General features: G+C 32.7%; 12 protein-coding genes across 12 annotated transcripts; 6 read left to right on the top strand and 6 right to left on the bottom strand.

Annotated features, from left to right (window-relative positions):
- Positions 1-583: 583 nt before the first annotated feature.
- NAEGRDRAFT_30714 (rab family small GTPase) lies at positions 584-1,462 on the bottom strand (the record flags this gene model as incomplete). The annotated part of the gene is made up of 7 exons (XM_002681481.1): positions 584-978; positions 1,019-1,042; positions 1,090-1,104; positions 1,151-1,166; positions 1,212-1,257; positions 1,322-1,392; positions 1,436-1,462. Coding segments are annotated over 7 exons (594 nt in total), but the record flags the coding sequence as incomplete, so codon positions are not given.
- A 277-nt stretch (positions 1,463-1,739) lies between these two features.
- On the bottom strand, positions 1,740-3,804 carry NAEGRDRAFT_57014 (uncharacterized protein; the record flags this gene model as incomplete). The annotated part of the gene is made up of 2 exons (XM_002681482.1): positions 3,216-3,804; positions 1,740-2,752 (listed from the first exon to the last, which is right to left on the bottom strand). The coding sequence occupies exons 1-2, from the start codon at positions 3,667-3,669 to the stop codon at positions 1,740-1,742; spliced, it is 1,467 nt and encodes a 488-aa protein (XP_002681528.1). The 5' UTR covers positions 3,670-3,804.
- Positions 3,805-4,527: 723 nt separating this feature from the next.
- On the top strand, positions 4,528-5,538 carry NAEGRDRAFT_78421 (ATP/ADP translocator; the record flags this gene model as incomplete). Its single annotated transcript, XM_002681348.1, has 1 exon — positions 4,528-5,538. One exon carries the CDS (start codon positions 4,528-4,530, stop codon positions 5,380-5,382), a length of 855 nt encoding a protein of 284 aa, XP_002681394.1. The 3' UTR covers positions 5,383-5,538.
- A 604-nt stretch (positions 5,539-6,142) lies between these two features.
- NAEGRDRAFT_4103 (uncharacterized protein) lies at positions 6,143-6,655 on the top strand (the record flags this gene model as incomplete). The annotated part of the gene is made up of 1 exon (XM_002681349.1): positions 6,143-6,655. A coding segment is annotated over one exon (513 nt), but the record flags the coding sequence as incomplete, so codon positions are not given.
- Positions 6,656-6,959: 304 nt separating this feature from the next.
- On the top strand, positions 6,960-8,420 carry NAEGRDRAFT_63392 (uncharacterized protein; the record flags this gene model as incomplete). Its single annotated transcript, XM_002681350.1, has 1 exon — positions 6,960-8,420. One exon carries the CDS (start codon positions 6,960-6,962, stop codon positions 8,418-8,420), a length of 1,461 nt encoding a protein of 486 aa, XP_002681396.1.
- A 147-nt stretch (positions 8,421-8,567) lies between these two features.
- On the top strand, positions 8,568-11,852 carry NAEGRDRAFT_78422 (serine/threonine protein kinase). The gene is made up of 4 exons (XM_002681351.1): positions 8,568-9,540; positions 9,585-10,456; positions 10,497-11,258; positions 11,303-11,852. Exons 1-4 carry the CDS (start codon positions 8,646-8,648, stop codon positions 11,840-11,842), a joined length of 3,069 nt encoding a protein of 1,022 aa, XP_002681397.1. The 5' UTR covers positions 8,568-8,645; the 3' UTR covers positions 11,843-11,852.
- A 302-nt stretch (positions 11,853-12,154) lies between these two features.
- Positions 12,155-14,710, top strand: NAEGRDRAFT_57016 (DIL domain-containing protein; the record flags this gene model as incomplete). Its single annotated transcript, XM_002681352.1, has 1 exon — positions 12,155-14,710. One exon carries the CDS (start codon positions 12,155-12,157, stop codon positions 14,663-14,665), a length of 2,511 nt encoding a protein of 836 aa, XP_002681398.1. The 3' UTR covers positions 14,666-14,710.
- A 180-nt stretch (positions 14,711-14,890) lies between these two features.
- On the bottom strand, positions 14,891-15,837 carry NAEGRDRAFT_30708 (uncharacterized protein; the record flags this gene model as incomplete). The annotated part of the gene is made up of 3 exons (XM_002681483.1): positions 14,891-15,268; positions 15,317-15,522; positions 15,570-15,837. Coding segments are annotated over 3 exons (852 nt in total), but the record flags the coding sequence as incomplete, so codon positions are not given.
- Positions 15,838-16,274: 437 nt separating this feature from the next.
- On the bottom strand, positions 16,275-17,114 carry NAEGRDRAFT_63396 (uncharacterized protein; the record flags this gene model as incomplete). Its single annotated transcript, XM_002681484.1, has 1 exon — positions 16,275-17,114. One exon carries the CDS (start codon positions 17,112-17,114, stop codon positions 16,275-16,277), a length of 840 nt encoding a protein of 279 aa, XP_002681530.1.
- Positions 17,115-20,070: 2,956 nt separating this feature from the next.
- On the top strand, positions 20,071-20,758 carry NAEGRDRAFT_78425 (uncharacterized protein). The gene is made up of 2 exons (XM_002681353.1): positions 20,071-20,276; positions 20,337-20,758. Exons 1-2 carry the CDS (start codon positions 20,116-20,118, stop codon positions 20,728-20,730), a joined length of 555 nt encoding a protein of 184 aa, XP_002681399.1. The 5' UTR covers positions 20,071-20,115; the 3' UTR covers positions 20,731-20,758.
- A 35-nt stretch (positions 20,759-20,793) lies between these two features.
- On the bottom strand, positions 20,794-23,180 carry NAEGRDRAFT_78426 (uncharacterized protein; the record flags this gene model as incomplete). Its single annotated transcript, XM_002681485.1, has 1 exon — positions 20,794-23,180. The coding sequence occupies one exon, from the start codon at positions 23,178-23,180 to the stop codon at positions 20,880-20,882; it is 2,301 nt and encodes a 766-aa protein (XP_002681531.1). The 3' UTR covers positions 20,794-20,879.
- Positions 23,181-23,338: 158 nt separating this feature from the next.
- Positions 23,339-24,046, bottom strand: NAEGRDRAFT_30757 (uncharacterized protein; the record flags this gene model as incomplete). Its single annotated transcript, XM_002681486.1, has 1 exon — positions 23,339-24,046. The coding sequence occupies one exon, from the start codon at positions 24,044-24,046 to the stop codon at positions 23,339-23,341; it is 708 nt and encodes a 235-aa protein (XP_002681532.1).
- Positions 24,047-24,057: the final 11 nt, after the last annotated feature.

The raw sequence follows: 24,057 nt of genomic DNA on the forward strand, positions 1-24,057 counted from the left end.
TTTTTTTGATTTTAATGTTTGGTTGGGCAGGGGTTGGTGTGCCATTCAAAAGATTTGCTTCGGATTAATGCTCAAACAGCACACTCCACTTCTTGTGTTGTGGAGGATTAAGAGAGTCACATTAAAGAATCTTTAACAACTGTGTATATCCTGCAAAAAAATAAAATTTAGTAAATGAGGTGGATATTTTGAAGGTTCAATGGTTGTAGGTTAGGAAAATTTTGCTTGTTTACAAAGAGTTGGAACTTGAGTGTTCTGCATATTGAGGTAAATGGTTGTATAAACTATTCAAATTATCATTGTGACTATTGAGTCGAATTAAGGTGAATGTACCATTCGAGGGATTTCATATTTGAGATAATAAGGACAATATTGAGCGGCAATTTGTTGGCTTTTGGTTATTTTTTCTACGATCTATTGGTGCGACGTCGATTTTTTGTCCTTCGCACAAATGATTCACTTAAACAAGACATAAGTATTTATTGTAAAGTATTATCTTTGCTTGAATAATCTACAGTTTATTAATCACACTAGAATTGAATCCAATTCTTAGTTGGAGGTATGGTCAATCAAGTTATACAATTTACCAACAACATCCACTACCTCCTTCACTTTCGTTTGGTTCACTAGTTGAAATATTTACATTATCAGTTGGCTTATTTCTGACTGGTTCAGTACTTTCGAGAAGATTAGTTGTGTTGAGTATTTGATAGACAACTTCCTCAAATGCCTTATCAACATTTTCTTTTGTTTTGGCTGATGTTTCAATATAGACCATATTATTGGATTTGGCAAAGTTTTGAGCGTCTTGGAGTGAAACTTTTCTTTCTTCCTTCAAATCAATCTTGTTTCCAATCAATAATTTTACACATTCCTCAAATGTTGAATATAAATCACATTCCTTAAGCCAATTCTTAATATTATTAAATGTTTCCTCTCTAGTAACATCATAAACAAGAATTATTCCATGAGCATTTCCTAAATATTTTGATTAAAATATAAATCTCAAAATACATACTATAATAACTTGATGTAAGAGTTCCTTAAATTTTGTTAGAATTGATCAGTGAATTTTGGAAGCAAACTTACTAAATCTCTCTTGACCTAATTCAATTCTTTAGAGAATTCTGTTTCTTATTTATACACTTACCTGCAGTATCAAATATCTTTATCAATTATTTAGAAAAATTCAAATCTATTATTTTACCTACAGTCAATTTTACTTTCTTCCTATTTACATTCATAAATTTAACCTTGCTATTTATAAAATCGTCATCATCATATTAAATCCAAATTCAATAATTATTCATTAAAAACATACAAATCCACACCAATTGTTGGCGACATTTGTTCTTTAAACTCATCCTCAGTAAATTGTGTAATAATACTACTCTATCGGAATTAATTATCTTCATCAATCTTTAAAAAAACAAACCTTTCCTGTGGCACTATCACCAACAAGCTATTAAATCCCGAACCGAACCAAACCAAAATAATCGATTCATCATCATCATCGTCGTTGCAAATACTCTAATAAATTGGAAAACTCACCACAAGTTTGAAATTATGATCAAAAGCCTTTGAAGTCATTTTTTTATTTTTAGATTTCTATTAAGAAACACGTTTGCAGTTTTTGTTTGAAAGTTCTTCCCAGTGTCCAAACAATCAATTGAATAATATTGAAAAGAAATTGAAGAATTGAATCGATAGCAATGGTTTATTTACAAAATTTAAAAAAATCAATTCAAATTGCAACCAATTGCCTTGTTTGTTTGCACCTTAATTGAATGTAAAATTGGAGTTAATTTGGCAGTTAACTTGGATGGAACCTTTCCATTGGCCTTTTTTGATTCATCCATCAATAATACCAAGTCAACTGGAATTGCAACTATTGGAATGGCACTTTTAATCATCAATCCTGTTAAACTCATAATACCTGTGTGGCCATTAGTCAATCCATCAGATTTATCCAAATCTTGATGCTTGTGGCCTGTCAGAGATTCAACAAATTGAAGAACGTTGACATTTCTATTACCAATTTTCATAACTCTACTATCAATGTATGGATCAGTCAACCTTTGTTCATAAATCTTTCTAATCATTGCATTTACTGCTTGAGTATCCCTTTGTAAGAGTTCTTGAATGGACTTGGCTGATTTCTTGGCATGTTTCCATTCAGCAATTGATGCAGCAACTGTTGCTGTTGTTCCCACACCAACACAACCAATACCAGCACCTGAGGCAATTAATGAAACACCAAAAGTGAAAGGAGCAGCTACGATACCACCAAGAATCAAGGAAGCTCCAACAATATTGGTTTTTGTACCTTTCACTTTGGTCTTTGCTGTACTTTGTTGTTTCTTTTCTAATGATTGGATTAAATTGTCCAGCATTTTAATGATTTCCAATCGTTGGACAAGCCACTCATTTGCAGATTGTTCAATGACAGCAAATCCACAATTTGGATTATCAAAATTGGTACTTTCAAATGTTGGGGTTTGAGGAAGAATTACATTGGTCTGGAAATTTGTTTGTTGACCACCTTTTTCATAGCTACTATTACTGGTTGTGGATTGAATTGGTTTAAAGTTATTGGTTAGTTGTAATGGTTGGGGAGTTATTGGTTGTTGTACAAATTGAGGATTAGAAGTGATAACTGGAAAATATTGAGCGTTTGGTTGTGGATACATGTATTGAGGAGGATTAGGTGGGTAAAGTTGATATTCTGGTGGTTGATAATTCACTCCAGGTTCTGTAATGTTTGGTTGAGTAGAGAAATGTGGATATTGAGGAGAAACTTGTTGATGCATTTTGTTTAAATTGTATTGAATAGAAAATAGATCATGAGTTTCTGATTTATTCTTTTCCTCAATTCCTTGTTTTGTTTCGAATTGAGGTACACCAATGTCAAATCTATAATTCGAAACCCGACTTCAATTTAGAAGGTTGACTCTCGATTTCAAGGAGAAATAAATTTGAGCGCAAAACAACGACAGCCGATATCTCTTTCTAAAACTGCGAACTTCAAATTGTCCACATTTGACTTGCAAGAATCAAATATTGTTTCATCAATGAATGCATGATCATTGCAATTCAGTTTTATCACAAAATGTTAACAATTTCATATTCAATGCAATTATTTTCTTGTTTTATTTTGTTCATTGTTGAACTAATTGATTTGATATTATGTACATTTGATTTTCTTTCTTTACTACCACTAATTATGTCAATAGTTTCAAATTCAGATAATAAACCATGGTAGTTATTTATCTTATCAGTGATTGATTCTTGTTTGATGCTTTCCACAGTGAATGTTGATTCGTCTTGTTCCGATTCTTCTTCTTGTTCTTCAGAACATTCAGGGAAGCATTCATCAAAGATAGATGATGAAATTGAAACACAACTCAATGGAGTTTCTTCATCATCATCTTCATAGGAATAGACTGAGTAGACATCGGATGAATTATCTTCATCAGATTCTTCGCATTCATCGTATTGTTCATAAGTAGTAGAACAATCACTATTGTTGTTATCAATCTTTCTTAAACTATCAATGAGCAATTCTCTTCTCATATATTCAGAGTCGAATGAATCACCAAGATCATTCTTCCAAGACATGATGATATCATCAACTCTTTCAATTTCTTCTTCCATATACCAGAGATCCATTTCTAAGTTGTTTGTTATTAGGAAAGTCCAAAATTTTCTATGTATATTTGATGATTTTGAACTAGTGTTCGAATATTCTTCTTCATGCAAAAGCCTTGTTATGCTATTTGAGTACAAGTAGACTTGATGTTGTCTCTTTTTTTTTGATTTGTATCGTTGCTTGAATTTGCAGTGAAACATTTTAAACCTACGCTCTGTTGCATCAATAGCGCGGACGAATGAAATTGTTGAACGTGCTTTGATGAGCTGCTTCAAGTCACATCATCAAACCAAGAGCGCAATTTTCTTTGTTCCTTCCGCACTGTATTTTACCTCGTGAGGAAGCGTTGATGGCTCACTTGCTACGTGTTTGCTGAGGTGGATGAAACGTTTGAAAAAACACGATCACGTTCTATTAGAGGTCAAATTGATTGTGCTTGCGCAGCAGTAAAGGACTTTCTCGTTGGATTCTTAGTTGCATTGGCGATGTTATCTTGGTATGGAAAACGTACGATCATGTCTGAGAATCTCAAATTGATAATCGTTTTGATATGATTGAGGTTAAAGTGTAATAATAGTTTGTAAAATGATCCACCTATTTTGATTAGATGAACTAAGAATCAGTTCAATCAAATTGAATATTGTAGATTTTCAAATCATAAACAGATGGCAACTTTTGATTGAGCATTTTGATTCTGAAATTAAATCACTTCTTTGTTGAAATTTCCAGCTTGTGATTTATTTTCCAATCTCCAATTTTTTTGAGTTTGGACAAAGATACTCATTGGAAGGTCAATATTCGAAACTCATCTAATGATACAGAAATTCAAAACGGAATAATTCAAATTGTTGACTATCTTATTACAATTATTTAAAAAAATGTCGCATGCACCACAAGAAGAAACACTTGTGAACACAAGCAGGAAGGCTACAAATTTTCTCTTCCTTACAGATTACTTGATTGGAGGAGCTTCTCGAGCCATCGGAAGAACATTAACAGCACCAATTGATCGATTCATGATTCTCCTTCATCACCCAGAAAAACCCAAGTTTCCGCAAGCTTGTTTCTTGTTTTGGAGAGGAAATTTACTCAACATGATCAAATCATTCTTTCCAAATACTGTGGTTTTTAATTTTGCCATCAAGGATTTGATAAAGAGGCAGAATTATTTACCATTTCAAGCAGTTGATCAGAGAGGATATGGATTTGTGGTGAATCAGTTTGTGAGTGGTGGTTTGGCAGGTGCTTGTTGTGAATTTGTGAGATTCCCTTTTGATAATATTATGAAATTTAGGGTGGGTCAATTGGGTAGTGGAATGGAAAAGTATTTCGGATTGTTTAAAGGGGCTGGTATTTCAGTAATGAGCGCAATGGTTTATCGTTCGTTATATTTTGGATTAAATGATTCATTGAGAGAAGTGAATACTTACAGGAACGATTTGGGAGTGAAAGGAGTCATATCTAAATATGGGATAGCTCAATTAGCATCAGCAAGTGCTTGGATTATGAACAGTCCAATTAGCACCATACATAGAAGAATGATCATGCAACAACAATATTCCCCCAATCAATGGCATTATAATTCCTCAATAGATTGTTTCAAAAAAATACTACGAAACGAAGGAATTTCCTCCTTCTTTAGAGGCTTGAGATTTTCGAACACTATTGGGCCTGCAGTTATTTTGACTCTCTATGATCAAGCCCATTGTTACTTATTTGAACAGGAGAAGTAGTCCATGTTATTGTCTAGTAAAGGTTGTCTTCCTGATTATACCAAAAAAGTCCACAATAAGGTGAAATGTATTGAGGAGTTAAGGTACAGTTCGAAGAGTTTGTTCAACTTGAAGGATTAGTAAACAATTCTAGGATTTGCCATGTTGAGTAAGTGTCCAAAGAATTCCAGCCAGAGTTGTATTATTATCTAGTTTTTGTGTCAAACCTATAGTTCCATTTCCATAGCTAGGTTCTACATCAGGTACAAGTACTCCAATAACTGAACTTCAAAATTGCTGAATACTGTTAACGAAATTTAGTTAAATTGTTACTATAATCAGATTTAATCTGGATTGTCTCTGATTATGTAGTTTTTGAAAAGAAGACAAGTTATTGAACTTTCAGAAAGACTGGTTTAAATAAACCAGTCCAATAAAAATGCCAAGAACACTTTTCTCTGCACTTCCACACGAAACACTTCAACACATATTATCTTTTGGAGTTTGCAATCTATCTTCTTGCAAAAGAGAGGAACTTTATTCATGTATTCGATTTGTTTCCAATTTTCAATCTTTAAACAAGCAACTTTCTTCCGAAATGCAACGCTATTTTAATGAATTTTGGTGGCTAGTAGTAAAGAAAACAGTTGGATATAATTTATTATTAGAAACTGAGTATAATCAATTAAAAGAGAAAATGATTGAAATTGGAGAATTAAAAAGGAAGGCATTAATTGCTAAATATATTACAAGAAATGCTCGTACAAGATATTCAGATGTGAGATTGTTAGTATTTGGCTATAAAAAAGTTGGAAAATCAGCAATTACCATTCAATTCTTACAAGGAGTTTTCATATCAGAATATTCATCATTATGTGACGATTCCTATCGTAAACCATATGAAGTAGATGGCCATTACGGATTACTAGATATTCTAGATTGCTCTACAGATGCTGATCCATCATCTGCATTGAGGGATGGACATGTAATTTCTGGAAATAGTTATTTAATTGTTTGGGATGTTTCCAATACAGAAAACTTATTGGAAAAGACTGACACCTTGTTAAGCCAATTATTCGAACTCAGATTCATTAGGAATACTCAGGTTATGAATAACTTTCCAATTGTATTTGCTTTGAATAAGACGGATTTATTAGAGGATTCCAATGGAAGTAATGTTATAATTGAGAAATGCAGAAATGCAATTAATGAAGTTATCAGAAAGAAAGAGTTGAATAATTGTGCAATTATTGAATGTAGTGCTAAAAAAGGAGAAAATATACATTCTTTATTTGAAGAGTGTGTGAGAAGAGAGAGACTAATGACTGACCAAGATCATTTATCTTTATTGAAGAATGTTTTGACACATGATTCGAAATGCATTCACCGAAGCACTAACAAATCATGCACCCTTCATTGACTTGTACAGAAATAACCTGTCGTTAACTCATCCTTAATCAATATCAAGATAAGAAAAATCATTGCATCTACCACGACTGTCCAATATTGTGTTTTCAAAATCAAGATTGAATGTTTCAACAAGGTATCAATCAACAATCAACATATAAAGTGATTTAGTTGCCTACCACCAAGAAAAAATGTCACAACATCATCACAACAATACTAGACCCAATTTATTAGAAAATATTCCTTTGGAAGTTTGGCAGAGTTGTATTTTTGAATATTGGCTCGGACCCATTCATGAAATCAATCAGTGTTTGGATAAATTGAATATTGATGAAATTGAAAAGTTTAAAAATGTAATTTATTCAAAGATTATTGATGGATTGGATTTGATGAGTGTGCGGAGTGTTCATAAACTTTGTTATTTGGTTTCTAGGAGATTTAGAGAATTGTTTATAAAGGAAATGGACGAGTTTTGGTTGAAGGTATCGAATATGTTGGAGATGGCTGTTTATTGGAGAAGGTATGAAACTTCAAAAGGTGCTACATTAGCACAGGGTGATATTACGGCCATAGATTCTATTCCCTATGTGCAAATGCAAAAATTAATTGAGGCCACTGAAATGAATCTAAATAGAGAATATACTGATATTATTGATCCATCCATGTGTAGAGAACACTGGCATAATTCAAATATTAAAAAAAAGAATGATGTAAATACGGAGCTGATGCATCAGGAATTTGTAAAGAGATTTGAAAAATTAATCATCTCTCAAGAAAAATACGAAAAGATTAGAAAAGTAACTCAACTCGATAGCTATGATTTGTTTTTACACAAGTCATTTATAATATCATTGGACATGATTTCATATTTCGATAGTGAAAGGTCTAATTCAGGTTATTCTAGTTTTAGCACTGAGACTCAATGTCAATTATTCAATAAGGGGCTCTTTTCCTTAAAACCTAACCCTAACTCTCTTGGATTAATTATTTCACATGCAGAAAACTCAGAGGAAGTACTTAACATTGATTCAAAATTCATAGCTATTTCAATTTCAAACTCTGAATGGGCAGAAAAGCAGTTTACAAACATTCCAAATACTGTACAATATCTATGTCTTGAATTCAATCATCACTCCTATTCAGGGTATAAGAGCTTGATAGATAAACGCCTATTTGATGAGAATGATCCTGTATTTCCCAATGTTCGTGATCTAACCATTAGAATCGGATATCCTGAAGATGATGACTATTTCCTCCACAATTTAGTCATTGAAAAGAATATTCTTTCTGGAATAACAAGGACGAGATTTCCAAAATTGATAAGAATTTCAATTTGTGGCTTTGGATCAATGGAATCTCTGTTAGATTGTGAAATTTTGAGCCAATTACCTTATGTGGAAATTATTCAATTCTCTCATGGATATGATTACGAATTGACTCGTCATTGGTCAGAAAGAAAAGTTCATGAATTAGTAACAAGACATCAAGATTCATTGATTCATCATTTGGTAGTTCATGCATGTATTAGTAGAATCAATAATGATGCTGATTATGGTTCAATTAAGGAATATTACAATCTCAGTAAGCCAAAGTTTGTGGCTTCCATTTCTCATTCCTCATTCAATGAATATTACGAAAATTGCTTCGAATAAATTAAGTGGCTTGATTAGAATAGTAAAAACTCATATATTTGTATCAGTAAACAATGGTATCCCAATTTTCAATTTTTTGTTATCCTTCACAAATTAGTAAATTGTGTAATTTTTAATTAAAAAAAATTATCGCTTCACCACCCACTCGCATGATTCTTCATCAATTAGTGTAATTCGGAATCAAATAATCTTCACACAAAATTATCATAATCATCGGGTGTAAAAATGGAGCGAACATTATCATCGACAAATTGGAATAGAAAATTTAATTGTTCCGAACAACGACAACGATCATCAATTCATATTGTAAATTATTTAATAGTGATAATTATTAGTTTTATTCTCATTAGTCATGGAATTAATTCAGTGATGGGAAAGATTAGATATTTTGATACAAATAGTTTATTTGAACAAAATTATGTTCACTCAACGACATCAACAAGTGCTTCTGATGATGATGATACGGATTATTCGGCCCTATTTTCAGATACATCACCACAACTTTCACTATTTAATATTCACAAGATTATTTCAGCGAGATTTGTCTTTTCAAAATTTAACGAGTTTATTTATTTACCATCGAAATCTAATTCTACAATGGTGTTTTACTTTTTGACAGTTCTTAAAGATGGATTTGTCAAAATTGATTGTGATGGTGTTATTAACACAAAGGATTCAACAATTTCAAGTACACTTGTAGTTGGAAAATATAATTTGGAAGAAGAAAAAGTTGTTTGGGCTGCCAAGCAAGAAATTCAATACTTTTTCGGTAAACCATTTGCATACGTAACAGAAAAAGATGAGATTATTATCAGTTGTAATATCAAAGATGATCAAGGTATTTTCTCAAAAAAGTTCTTTTCAGTGAATGGTGTATCAACAAAACAACCTTCATTCGTCAACAAGAATACTGCACGAGAAGTCAACATTGTCATGGAAGGTAGTATTGATCGATTTTCTACTATTGGTAATCAAAGTGAAGGGTTTTTAGTGTTTGGTGCTAAAAATTTGAGAAAAACAAACTCTCTTTACGATTCTAAAAAGGAGACTTTGCATTTAGAAACATCTGTTATGGCTTCTTTTTATGCTGATGGATCACCTAGATGGAATGTGAAATTAGGTATGTGTTTAGTTTCATTTTTATATTCATAATACTGATCCAAGTTTATGGAAATATTGAGTTTTTTGAGCTTCTTTCAGTTAAAGTAGTTAGTTTATCAAATAACACTATACCCATTGTTGCTTGCTTTAATTATCTTGGAAGTGGCAGCCTAAAAACTTTTGAGAGCCTTCAGGATACCTTTGTAGCACAAACAGATTCAGGATTCGAAAATACTAATTTCAGACTTTTTTCAAAGTACTTTTCAGCTGGAGTTTATAGTATTTCTGAAACAGGGGTGTTTTCAGAACTATTTTCATTAAGAGCTTATCCTACAGGTGATTCAACAAGTGCCAACATTCTTGTTAAAGGGTTTTACTATGACAAGGACAAGAAAATCTACATTTTATTAATTTATATGAAAGGATATCTTACTTTTTCTAAAACCAGTCATGGAGGATCCAATATGGAAGGAAATATAATTTACACATCTACCAACAGAACTGGAGATTATATTCTTGTGAAATATACTGAGGGAGGTACTCCAGTATGCGTTCCTACATCATACATTGGTGATGATCCTATTGTAACTACAAATTATTTTATCAATAAGAGAGTTTCTATTGAATCCTACAATAGTTCAAAGCTGCATTTGGAAGTGATAGATATTGAAACAGGAACTATCAGGGATAATTTGGCAATTGACATTCAATCCGAAGACCCGTATGGCATTCAGTACGAATTATTTTATGAAAAGAGAAGATATTTAATTGTAAGAGGAACAACTCAAAATAATGGAACAATATTAATTAATAACAAGTTTTATGTAAAGCCATCAAAGGGTCAGTCAGAATTGGTATTTGTTCTGTACTTGAATACTCACCCAGAATATGGTAAACGTGAATTGGAATGTGATCAACAACTCAAATGCAGAGCGGTAAGTTTGAATTTTCAATCATTTTTAATTGTTCGATTAGAATGCAAATGACAAGATTTGTCAAGCACATGGTATTTGTAATATGGAACAAAAATGTGAATGTGATGAATTCTATATGGGAGATTTTTGTGAAACATATTATAGAAATACTTTTATAGCAGTTATGGCAACTGTAGGAGTCATATTGATTACTCTGACAGGAAGTGTTTTAACAGGCATCGGAATGTATGCTTACAGAACAATAGCTAAACGTCTAAAGCGTTTGCAGAGCAAGGTTAAGGCTGAACAAGAATTGGAACAAAAATTATTGGAATTTGTTGGACTTAATATTAACGAAACTACGTTTAATTTCAAAACATGGCTCATTCCATTCGAACAATTAACAATTGACAGAGAAATTGCTAGCTCTAATGGAAGAACAATTTTCCAAGGCTCATGGAAAGGAACATCTGTTGCCATTAAGAAGGTTAGACTAGAAGATTCCTTTGATTACCATGAGGATACTAAGGAATTGAACCTGGATAAAACATTGGAAAGAGAAGCAGCCATTTTGAGTAGAGTTAGACATCCTAATATTTTGAGATTCTGGGGTTTGGCATTTACTCAAACTGAACAATTTTTAGTGAGTGAGTTATTTACCTTGAGTATGGATCAAATTATTGATGAGGCAAAAAGAGGAGATCTCTACATTCCAATCCTTTGTAAACTTCAAATTCTACACGATATTGCATGTTCAATGACCTATTTACATGAATTTGATCCTCCAATTCTTCACAGAAATTTAAAACCATCCAATATTATGGTAAGTTTTCAGGAAATTTTATTGATTTTCCTTACAATTTCAAGTTGAGTGAAGACGTCAGATATGGAAAAATACTTTCTGCTGTAAAGCCAAAAATCGCTGACTTTGGATTGTCTACACACTTGAGAGAAGATAATGTTCTTACGATGCAAATCGGTAATGTTCTATACTCAGATCCTCTCATCTTTAAGGGTGAAAGATATTCTGAAAAGTGTGATGTTTACAGTTTCTCAATGATAATGTACGAAATGTTTTTTGAAACAGAACCATACAAAACTTCAGATAAGGTTGGAGAAATTAAGGAAAATTATAATCAATACTCAGTTCTTCCAAACAAGATATCTGAAGGGTACAGACCAAAGATTCCTTTCACAAAAACTCTTGAATCGATTGGTGATTGGATGGAATCTAATTTAGAGTTAATCAATGAACGAATTACAGATCCAGAAAATTTAGCAAAATGCATCCAATCCTATTCTGAACTAATGAAGAAATGTTGGTCTGGTGATCAAGATGAAAGACCTTCTTTCCGTGCCATCCAAGTTTCTATCCAGCAAATTATCAAAGCTTTGGAAATTAAATAATAATATATTTAACACTCTTACTGTGCCTATTACATACCTTATTATAGCAAGAATACCAAATTTACCTCATTACAGCTCGTTATCATTAAGGAAGAGATGAAAAACTGAACATGTCTGCTATTTTTATGTAGCAATGATATCAAAAATTAAAAGGGCACAAATCAATAAAATATATTTTCTTATCATTTTTTAAAAACAAACGCTAAACACAACAGCACTGCTATTTTTCAGCGACGTCTTGGACTTTTGGAGAGGATCCATCATCATAAAAGCAGCAACAACAACAATAACAACAGTATATAATAATTGAAGATGCAGGCATTGTTGAAAAGGAAGAAAGTTGCCAAGTTTAATTTTAAAATAACAATTCTCCACTTGATGAAATTACCAAAGAGTGGAGTTATATTGTATATAACATGGAAGAGAGGAAAGAAACATAAAGGAGAAACAAAAAAAGCCTTTGCCAAAGATAAAACAGCATCATGGGAAGAAGAAATTGAATTTAAAGGAACATTGTTTAAAAATTCTAAAGGAAAATATAAGAAGAAGTTTTTGGAATTACATCTTCACCAAGTAGGAGATAAAAAGAAGAAGAGTGAGATTGGACACTTATCTATTAATTTAGCAGATTATTCATCTTTGCAAATGGAAAGTCGATCCGAAACTAGAACATTTACTGTACCTATGTGGGGAGGATCATCAAATGGTGAATTGAAAATCAAGATTGAAAGTAATCCAAGATTGAAATCCGATCCAAATGATTTAACAACATTTACTGATAATACCACCATGACTGATGCTACTGAAGATAGTGAAGAAGATAATCAAGGAGGTTTTAGATCGAAAGGATTTAGAGAATATGGTGAGGATGATGATGATCATTTCGGAGAGCATGATGATGAAGAAATTGTAGAAAATGAAGACTTTGATATGGAAGATGATGATAATAGATTTAATCGTGAAGATGATGATGTAAGAAGTGGTGGAAGTAATGACCAAGCTAGTGATAGGGAGGATTTCAATAATTCACCTCCTAGAGGTTCTTCTTCAAGAGTGACCAGGAGCAGAGATGATTTGAGTGATGGTTTGGATGACGACATGGATGAAGACTTTAATAGTGGAGATGAAGAATTGGATGAAGAACCAGTTGCCAAGAAACCAGAACCAAAACCACTTTCAGGTGTTAGTGCCTTTGAAAGAAGAGGTGTTATTGGATCAAGAAATAAGGACAGAAGACGTCAAAATATGAGTTTAACGAATGAACTTGATTCTGATGCCTTCTTGAAGAATTTGGAAAAAACCAATGAATCAATTCAACAAAGACAGAAGAGAAAAGTCATTGAAGAACCTGTTAAAACAAATACTAATAATAATAATGCTTCTGATGATGAAAACAGTATGACTGGAGACGACCAATCAAGTAGCCACAATGAAGAATTGGAAAAAGCCAAGAAGGAATTGGAGAAACTTGAAATTAATAGACGAGTAACTGAAGAAAAATTAGCAAAGGCTCAAAAAGAAAACAACGAGAAGAACCTTGTTTTTTATCTAATTACAGACAAATTACCTGAATATTCACGTGAAATTCCAGTTTCTGCTCCATTGATTTATAAGGCTCTCAAACATTGGGATTCTTTCAAGCCAGAAAATAATTCATTAATTTCCAAGATTATTACTGCCCTGACTTCTGTCATTAGAAGTAATGACACTAAATTTGATACATTATGCTATTGGTTATCTGTCATGTTAAGTTTACTCACCCTTTTACAAAAAGACTTCCCAATTACTCATTCCCACGAACAAGGTGTTCAAGTTGACTTACTCAAGGATTTAGATTTGTCTTCAATCAATGTTGGTAGTAGAGGTATCCTAGATGATGTTTTGCCATCAAAGGAAACAACTGTTGGATATATTGAAATGTTAGAAGCAGTTGTTAAAACAGTATTAGAATTGGATAAGGAAAAGGGTATAAGAACAACTAGCATTTCACTTGTTGCTTCAGATAATGGTAATGATGATGACAACTCATTTGCTTTTGAGGGTCCTGTTTCTCAATTCAAAAAGGATTTATTGGAGTTAATTCATAAGATTTTTGTGATTCTGTACCAAGATGTGATTCGTAAATTACTTCCACTTCTTTTTGAAGGTTTATTTGGTAAGAATGGGCAACCATCTTCAAATGCTGATGCAAACAAAATTGGAAAAGTACTTGATGAAACATTCAAGCTATTCAAGAATAACTTTATACCAAAGACATTCAGAGAACAATTTTTCGGACAAGTATTCTACTTTATTAATTGCTTTGCTTTCAATGCAGTGTATTCACATAAGAGAAATTACTGCAATATGAGTTCTGGTATTATGTTAAAGATGAGCGTCTCTATATTGGAACTATGGGCTGAAGAAAGAAACTTTGAGTTTTGTACTTCCAAACAATTCACACAAGGAGTTGTTATTACAGGAATAGGGATGCTTTTCTTGAGACAAACAGCTGACGTGATGATTACTGCCAAGTCTTCACTTGTTGATAAATCCTCAAGACAATTGGTTTGTCCATTGCTTTCTGATACTCAATTGAAAAGAGCTTTGGAAAATTACAAGAAGGACGATTTTGATAATGTTGTTCCTTCATCAGTGCTGAATAATATTCACTCTGATAAGAGTAAGCCAAAATATTTATTGAATGGATCCCTTATCTTTAAACCAAACCTCGAGTACCTTTCACAAAATTCCTCATCTCTTAATATTATGAACGATGCTATCTTCCAAAACAATATACCTGCACAATTACAGGACGAGGAATTCGATTTCCTCACCAAATAATTGTTGTAATCAACAACAAACAATGTATAAACTATAATTTATAATAATCTATTAATAGATGTTTAAATTGTAAATCACAAGAATAAAGTTAATATTGGAAATTGCTTTTAATGATATAAATTATTTCAATGAATTAATCAACGACCAAAGATTGATGAGAGCACAGTGTTGTTTCTTCCTTGCTAGGCATTTAGAATAGTTTTATTTTGTAATTTACAATCATGTTTAGAGAGAGTATGATGAACAAACCTTCTCGCACAAGTCAACCAATTCATTATATAGCTCCTTATTTTTGGTAATTGGCAATGGTTCTTTAACTGCACATTGATCAAAGAATTTACCAGAAATTCCAGAAACATCTTTAGAACAAGCCAAATGGAGGGTGTTTTGACTACCAATTTCCAAATCTACAAAGAAAAAATATTGAATCAATGAAATCAAAGATTGGAGACCATAAGGAACCTCTCTCGATAATTCTGATTTGATAGCTCCTGGATGGCAAGCATTTACAGTAACTTTGCAATTTGGAGTATTCTTGATACGTTCATTAAAGTAATAGGTTTGATAAATATTACACAACTTGGTAAAACCATATTGCTTATTCTGGTTGACCAAGAAAAAATTAGAGAATGGTGTGACTGGCTTTTGTACACGATTCATCAATGTATGAACCTTCTTCTCAGTATTATAAAACTCATAATCCTTAATAAACATGTGAGCATATGAGGAAACAATCACAATTCTAGCTCCATTAGGATTACCATTCATATTATTCCACAACAAGTCAACCAACAAATGATGACCCAATACATTCGATTGAAACATCTCCTCATATCCTTGAACTGAATACCTTTCCCCTTTTATGAAATTAATTTACCATAAATTCAATTATTAACAAACCTACCTCCTACAGCACATCCTGCATTATTGATAAGAACATCCAATACTAAACCACCGTGTAAAAATTCCCTAGCACATTCTCTAACACTTTCCAAATTATTGAAATCCAATTTAATGAAATTCAAAGATCCTCCCTCATAGTTTACTTTCTTTTTCTTAATTTGTGAAATTACCTTTTGTGTCTTTTCTTCATTCCTACAAGCCATATAAACTGTAGCTCCCTGTCTATACAATGCCTCAGCAGTATAGGAGCCAATACCTGCACTTGCACCTCTACAATATTTCAAATTATTCACAATGATGACAAATTGACCAAAAATTTAAATCATCACAATTACCAGCAGATTTTAAATTCCCAATCAATCAATATTATTATTACTCCATCACCACACAAATAAAACAACGTACGTTATCAAGCAAACCTTTCCTCTCATATCTTCCTTCTCTCCATTAGTTCTCACTCCTCTCGTCATGAAATATTTCAGGAGCATGAGTGAGGATCCGACAATTCCTACTGCTGCTGCTGCTGTGCAACCAATGGCAAACTGATGCTTTTCGAGTAGGGCAGAGTAGTAACCACCAGTAGTACTAGCGGCGCCTAGAAGATTGGAAAAATTGAAGAGCGGCATTTTTTTTCTAAATGCGCTCGAAAAATTGCCGCTCCAATAATTGATTTCAGAAATATGAAAACTTTATTGTGTCAAACTAACTAAACAACAGGATTTTCTTTGGATTTGATTCTCCTTCTCAAAACCAACACGATTACAACAACTGAAATGACAACAATCACCATCAAGCCACTAAATCCAAGAACTGAACCAACTATTGCTCCAGAAATTACCTCATTTTGGTCATGTGTTGAAAATTCCAACAAACACTGACTGTCCCATGCTTTACATTCAATTTGCAAATAGACAGGAACATGCTTTTCACTCTTTTTACTTTGTGGAATGTCAATATATTGAGAAATGGTATCAAATCTTGAGATTACCTTTGTTTCCAACTTTGGATCATCTTGCTTATTAAAAGTATATCCAATGTTGAGTTTAATTGGTTCATATGGATAGTCATTCTTCACATCAATATATGTTTGTGAATCACCCTTAATTATATTTGAAAAATCCAATCTCAACATGCAATTTTCACACATTAGATACGGAGAATTAAATTGAGGTATCTCAAAAACAGGACTGATGGTGCAATTGACACTAAATTCCACATCTGAAGAGAAAATCAAATACCACGGTCCTCTATGCAACTTGAGGGAAAAATTGTTGACACTATCTCTATTCTCAATAATGGATTCCCAATTAAATGTCTCATTATTAAAGACATTGTGAGAGCTGTACAAATTAACACGAGTACTAGCATTGAAATTTAACAAGTAGGATCCACCACTAATACCCTCCTCCTTTTCACTATTGATTAATTTATAGAACATGTTGGAGCGTGTGGAGGAAGCAGCTACTCCGATAGATGATGAGCATACACACAACAGTAATAGAATGGTCAGCAGTAATAAAGAAGTGGTGCAGTTCAGTGATTTCATTTTCTTTGGTTAGGAGTTGTGATGTGAAATTTTGCTATTTAAGGCGGAACTTTAATTTTCACTCCAACTCCAACGATTAATTGTATCTCACCAACGTTGTTACTGTAAAGGAGAGTTGTTGTTGTTATTGTTGGATTCCATTACAATTCATTGGGGTCTGGATATAGGAGATGACTCATATATACATTAATTCATTATTATAATAACAGCATCTAAAACAACAATTACCAAGTGAAAAAAAAAGAATTGAAATCTATGCAACAACTACACTTGTTGTGGAGTTGGATTTATTTGAGGGATTATGAAAATCAAATATTGAATTATAAAAATTGACAACTATTTGTTTATGTGCTCTTTCCACTTAATATGTTGTTTTTCAACTTTAACCAATTTCTCTAAAATGGCCGATTTATAGGGTTAGATAGATGGGAACCCCAGATTGGGGTAATGATTTAACACTCAACTATGACACTTGCAATATTATGTCACTCACACAAAAACAATCAAAAAAAATGAGTAAACGAAATAGACAAGATTTGGAAAATCAATTAATTAATTATTCGGAGGAAAATAATATGGACGAGAAAGCAAAAAAGGTTTCAATGCAACGACAAGAAATATTTTCAGATGATGTTTGTTTTGAAATAATTTGCATGCTCGATGATTCGTGGTTTATTTTGAATAATTGTTCATTGATTTCAAAACAATTCTTTAATGTGATCAAGGAACGTTCAAAACTTGTTATTCAATTTAATCAAAAATTTACAGAAACAAGAATTGAATTATTCATGAAAAGTCAATTTATGAATAGTATTGTTCATCTTAAATTTTATAGAAGCTCGCTTGACTCTATAGAACAAGTCAAATTAATAAGTGAAATGAAACAATTAAAATTACTTGATATTCGTGGAATTCAAATAGGAGATGAAGGAGCCAAATTTATAAGTGAAATGAAACAATTGAGATCACTTAGTATTTATAACAATCAAATTGGTGTAGCAGGAGTCAAATCAATAAGTGAAATGAAACAATTAACATCACTTGCAATTTGTAACAATCGAATTGGTGATGAAGGAGTCAAATTTATAAGTGAAATGAAACAATTAACGTCACTTACTATATGTTACAATCAAATTGGTGTTGAAGGAGTAAAATCCATAATTGAAATGAACCAATTAAAATCACTTAATATATCTTACAATGAAATTGGAGATGAAGGCGCGAAATCAATATGTGAAATGAAACAATTAACATCACTTAATATATGTGACAATCGAATTGGTGTAGAAGGAATCAAATCAATATGTGAAATGAAACAATTAACATTACTTAATATATCTAAGAATCAAATTGGTGATGAAGGAGTCAAATTCATAATTGAAATGAAGCAATTAACGTCACTTGACATATGTTACAATCGAATTGGTGATGAAGGAGCCAAATCCATAAGTGAAATGAAACAATTGAAATCACTTGATATTTATAATAATCAAATTAGTGATGAAGGAGTCAAATTTATAAGTGAAATGAAACAATTAACATCACTTGATATTAGTGCAAATGAAATTGGTGTAGAAGGAACCAAATCAATATGTGAAATGAAACAATTAACATTACTTAATATATCTAAGAATCAAATTGGTGATGAAGGAGTCAAATTCATAATTGAAATGAAGCAATTAACGTCACTTGACATATGTTACAATCGAATTGGTGATGAAGGAGCCAAATCCATAAGTGAAATGAAACAATTGAAATCACTTGATATTTATAATAATCAAATTAGTGATGAAGGAGTCAAATTTATAAGTGAAATGAAACAATTAACATCACTTGATATTAGTGCAAATGAAATTGGCGTTGAAGGAGTCAAATCAATAAGTGAAATGAAACAATTAACATCACTTAATATTAATAACAATGAAATTGGTGATGAAGGAGCCAAATTTATAAGTGAAATGAAACAATTAACATCACTTAATATATGTTACAATCGAATTGGTGTTGAAGGAGTCAAATTAATAGGTGAAATGAAACAATTGAAATCACTTAATATTAATTACCAAAAGACGAAATCTAAGGATTTGGTATGGATTACAAATGAGACTGCTTAATCAACCTCACACTTAAAATAACTATTAACATTCTTCCCAATATCTACGGTCAGGTTCTCGACGGAATTGCAACCGATTGTGAATTATTTACATTGAGTAAGGTTTGAGGTTAATGAGAGGCTAATAATAATAAAATAATAAAAATAGATTAGAATTATAAAATAATAAAAATAGATTAGAAAAAAATGTCTGATGATCAACAAGAGGACCTTTCACCTTCCCGTCCGACTGAAAAAGAAGTAAAACCACCACCCCTTCGAAAATATGGCAATTTGAATGATGTGAGAGAGGCTCATTCGTTCTATGCTGTAGGAAATATGGCAACAATCTTTGTTTTTATGGCACAGAATAATGCAGATAGTTTTGAATTGATTGCGTTGGAGGGAGAACAATTTCCTGACGAGGTACGTGATAAGCGTGTGTCGTTGATCTTATCTGGTGGGAGAGCAAGTGGAGTTTATTCAATATTTATGATTAGAGGATTGGAAAAGAAAGGTTTCTTGTTGGGAAAGGGAGTTGTGAAATATTTTACATACGAAAGGTTGATGAATGATGTGGATAGTTCAAAATCGAGGAGATTTAATCGATGTTTGGCTTGTTGTGAGGGATATGTAATTTTAGAGATGGAGGATGAGGAATTGTATATATTTGAAATTGTGGATGAAGTTTTAAAACCATTTAAATTGGAAAAAAAAGTGAAACTAATTGCTCACAATATGATGTCTAGCACTGTTGCTGTGTATTTTACAGATCATACTTTGAGGATTGTAGATTTGACAAATGACAACAAGTTGGGAAATGAAATTGAGTTAATTAATAATTCTCCAATCAAAGTCTTGGCGAAATATGCAGCAGATTTATTTATTTTCGTTCATCAGGATGATTCCATGTATATTTATAGAAATGATGAGGAAAGTGATGGGTTTGTTAGTATTCCAGACAATGTCACTACTCAAATCAAAACTGAGTTTTCATCTCCAATCAAACAATTGGTTGCTGGTTATTCACATTTTGTTGTTCTACTTGAAGATGGAAAATGTTATACCAGGTAGGTTATTTTGTAAATGATATAGTTGAATTGAATGCTAATTCTCTTTTAATAACCAAGAGGGATGAACAATTATGGTCAAATAGATGGTAAAATGGGTGGTGAGGGCTCTACAGTGACTCATTTTCATCCAATTCTTCACAATATTGGAACAGTGCTCTCTGTGAATTGTTCTTCATTATCCACAACTTTGGAAACAGAAAGTGAAATAGTTCTTGTCGGAGAAGTTTCTCAAACATTCCAAAAGTTAAGTTATCCTTATTGTCAGGGAATGAATAGCTTTTGGGTTCATAGAAAAGAATTCTCAGATGAAACAACTAGCTTTGGACCTTGGCATGGATTTATTTATAGAGCTAGTTTCCATAATTTACCTTGTAAGACATTACAATATTTCAAAAATAATTTGAGAATGTTGGTAAAGGTTCCTAAACTTTCTGATATTTCCATTCAATAATTGCCTATTAAATTAATTTTACAGCTCCATAAATTTCAAAACTCAAATATTGCGGAAGAACTGTTAAGGTAAACAACTTACTAACCTCACTCTAACCATGCAAAAAGAGTTTTATTTTATTGTTGTTTTATTGATCATTCCAAAGAAAATCATTCTTCATTGAGGTAATTCCAATTGTGAGGATCTGAATTTGGACATTGTGAATTCAGGACAATCTTATCAAACTTTAAGGTGATCAATTGCTGATTAGAGTTAATGACATGCATGATATTTGGTTTAGTACAGAAAGATCCAAGTACCCATCCAACTGTTTGATTGGCCTTTTTGAAGGATAGTTCGTTGTGATCGAAAAGAAGAACGTGGCCCTTTCCTTCATCTCCAAATCCAAGAATGGCCACAGTTGAGTCATTGATTTCACAAGCTGATTGAGGTGTTGGATGAATTCTAAAGTTCTTTGCCTCAAATGCCAAAGTAGGAATTGATTTGTCTGGATAGATTATTTTCCATGTCTTTTTCTTTAAATCAAAACAATGAACTTTTGAAAATGATTTCGTAGAGTCACTACCACCAATTATCAAAAGTGAATTCTTTTCTGGCAAATGAATGGCTGAATGCTGAGAGAGGGGATCAGGTAAATCGTTATGATCCTCTTGTTTAATTTTCTCCCATGAAAAAGATGATAAATTCAATAGATACATGTCGTTGAAATATTCGTAAGGACCTCCCTTACAGACTTGTCCACCAAATATCAATATACTATTCAACTTTGCTATGTAAGTTGCAGAGTGGAAGGCACGTGCAGATGGAACTTCTCCTTTGGTTTTCACATTAATGAGAGAGGCAGCATTGATATCATAGCAAATGACATCATTGTACTGATATTGAGAATCAAAACCACCAAATATGAAAACCATATCATTGACACATGTGGCAGAGTGTCCCCACTTGGTTTCTGTGACAAATTTCCCACTCGTATTCTTCAACTTTGGCACAGAAACATTTCCAGTATTTACATCAATGAATTGAATCATTTGTCCTGCGGTAGCTCTTGGTCCTCCAATTACAATAATTGTATCTTTCCATTGACAAGTGCTTGAGAATATTCTATCACCAATGGCTGCATTATTTACAGAGCTAACAGAAGAAACGAGCTTTTGATTTCTTTGCTTGGTAGTTGGCAATCTCATAACTCCTCGTACTTTAGGTTGTCTAATATAGAATTCATCATCGCTTGGACATACATTTGTGGTATGATATCTGGACTTACATGAACCACATTCCTTAATGGAGTAATAGTTTCTTGTTTGGCCACAAACCAAGTAATAATATTTGAAGAATTCAGGAGGTACTGGATAGAGTGTTTGTTTGGAACCATAAAATCCACCACCAGTTTCCAAAGTCCTTGGTAGATCGTCCAAAGATTTGATTTCTCCAACTGGTTCAGTACAATACAATGAAGATGGTCTACCAAATAAACCAACAGTGTATGAATCAGAATCATCAGAATCATCTCCAATCCACCAATAATTTAGAGAAATAGAATTTCCATCTGAGAGTACCATGTGTGGCCATCCTTTTGGGATGAACATAACATCACCAGGATTCAGTGTGACACGAACAGGATTTGATTTGAAAAAGTTAGGGAAATTCAGTGCGATTTCAGAAGGTTCCTTAGTGAGATCGATACGTGTTTGTCTATCACTGGTTGGATGATCTTCCTCATTGAGATAGAGTAAGGATTTTTCCTTTGGCTCCCATAAAATCATGTGTTTCTTTCCAAATATTTGAACGAATAAATTATCTGAATTATCATAGTGAATTGGTGTCAATGATTGATCAGAAGAAATCCACATATTTCTATAAAATTGTGAACTGCCAATCAATTGACTTTGTAAATTTTCCACATTTCCCAATTTTGATTTGGTTTGTTGTAATTGCCAAAATGCATCTCCCAACACCCGAGTGTCCATTTGATAAATGTAGTGTTTCTCATTGGGAGAGAGGAGAAACATTGGTTCCTTTTGTAGCTGTCCTCTCGTTCCAAAGACAAACGAGAGAGCTTGTTCCAAACTCATTGAAACAACCTTCCTTTGTGGCGATTGGACATTCTTATATCCATGTCCACCAGGAAACACACCATCAGTGGCAACATATAAATCAACTGTCTGTCCACCCACTTGTGATCCATAATCCTTCACCAAATCCATAAAATCCTTCATAAAACCATCAACATTAACCAATCCATCAGTCGACTGCTGATCAATCACATGTGGTACAGCATGTAAGACCAATCTTTGCAAATTGATATTCTCTCCCCTTTTCTGTTCGGAATTGAAGGGATGAACAGAGAGTGGTTTGGCAGAACATTCGAGACCTTGCCCGGTGAATTGTTCTAAAAGCCATTTGGAGAGTGAGCTACTACCAGTAACACCTTGATTGGTTTGAACCATTTTTTTATTATTTAAAATTATGTTGATCTTTGGCTATGAGAAAGATTTCGCAATGAAATTCTGCAAAAACGAATCACAGATTGGAACCAAGTTGGAAAAAGTTCACCGAGTCAGTGACGTGGTTGTTCTGTATTCATATCAATGGTTAATAATCTTTATTACAAATTCTTTTGAATGGCTTCTCTCATAACCTTGATGGTTTGTTGAGGTTGAGGAGATTTGAAAATTGCAGAACCAGAAACAACAACGTTAGCTCCTGCTTCAGCTGCTGGAACAATGGTTGTTTCAGTAACACCACCATCAACTTGAATATTCAAATGTGGATACTTTTCACGTAAAATCTTGACTTTTTCCATTTGATCAGCCATAAAAGATTGTCCACCAAATCCAGGTTCAACACTCATAATTAAAATCATATAAATGGATTCAGTATGATTATCCAAAATAGGGAATAAAACATCAACTGGAGTCTTTGGTTTGATAGTAATTGAAGTTTTGCATTGTTTTCCTTGTTTTTCATTTTCTTCTTTAATTAAATTCATAACTTTTAATGTAGATTCCAAATCACCATTTTCCGATTCGTAATGGAAAGTAATATTATCAGCTCCTGCTTCAATAAAATCATGAATCCATTTACTTGGATGAGAAACCATCAAGTGGCAATCCAAAAATCCCTTGGTATGTTTTCTCAATGATTTAACTACTGGTGCTCCGATAGTAATATTATTAACAAAATGACCATCCATCACATCAACGTGTAACCAATCGGCTCCGAAATCTAACATTTGATTGGAATCGGCAGCGAGAGTGGCAAAGTCAGCACTAAGAATTGATGGACAAATAATGGCTTGGAGTTGTTGAGACATTTTTTTAGAAT

Source organism: Naegleria gruberi, assembly GCF_000004985.1.
Source record: "Naegleria gruberi genomic scaffold NAEGRscaffold_6, whole genome shotgun sequence".
In the NCBI taxonomy this organism is placed as follows: Eukaryota; Heterolobosea; class Eutetramitea; order Acrasida; family Naegleriidae; genus Naegleria; species Naegleria gruberi.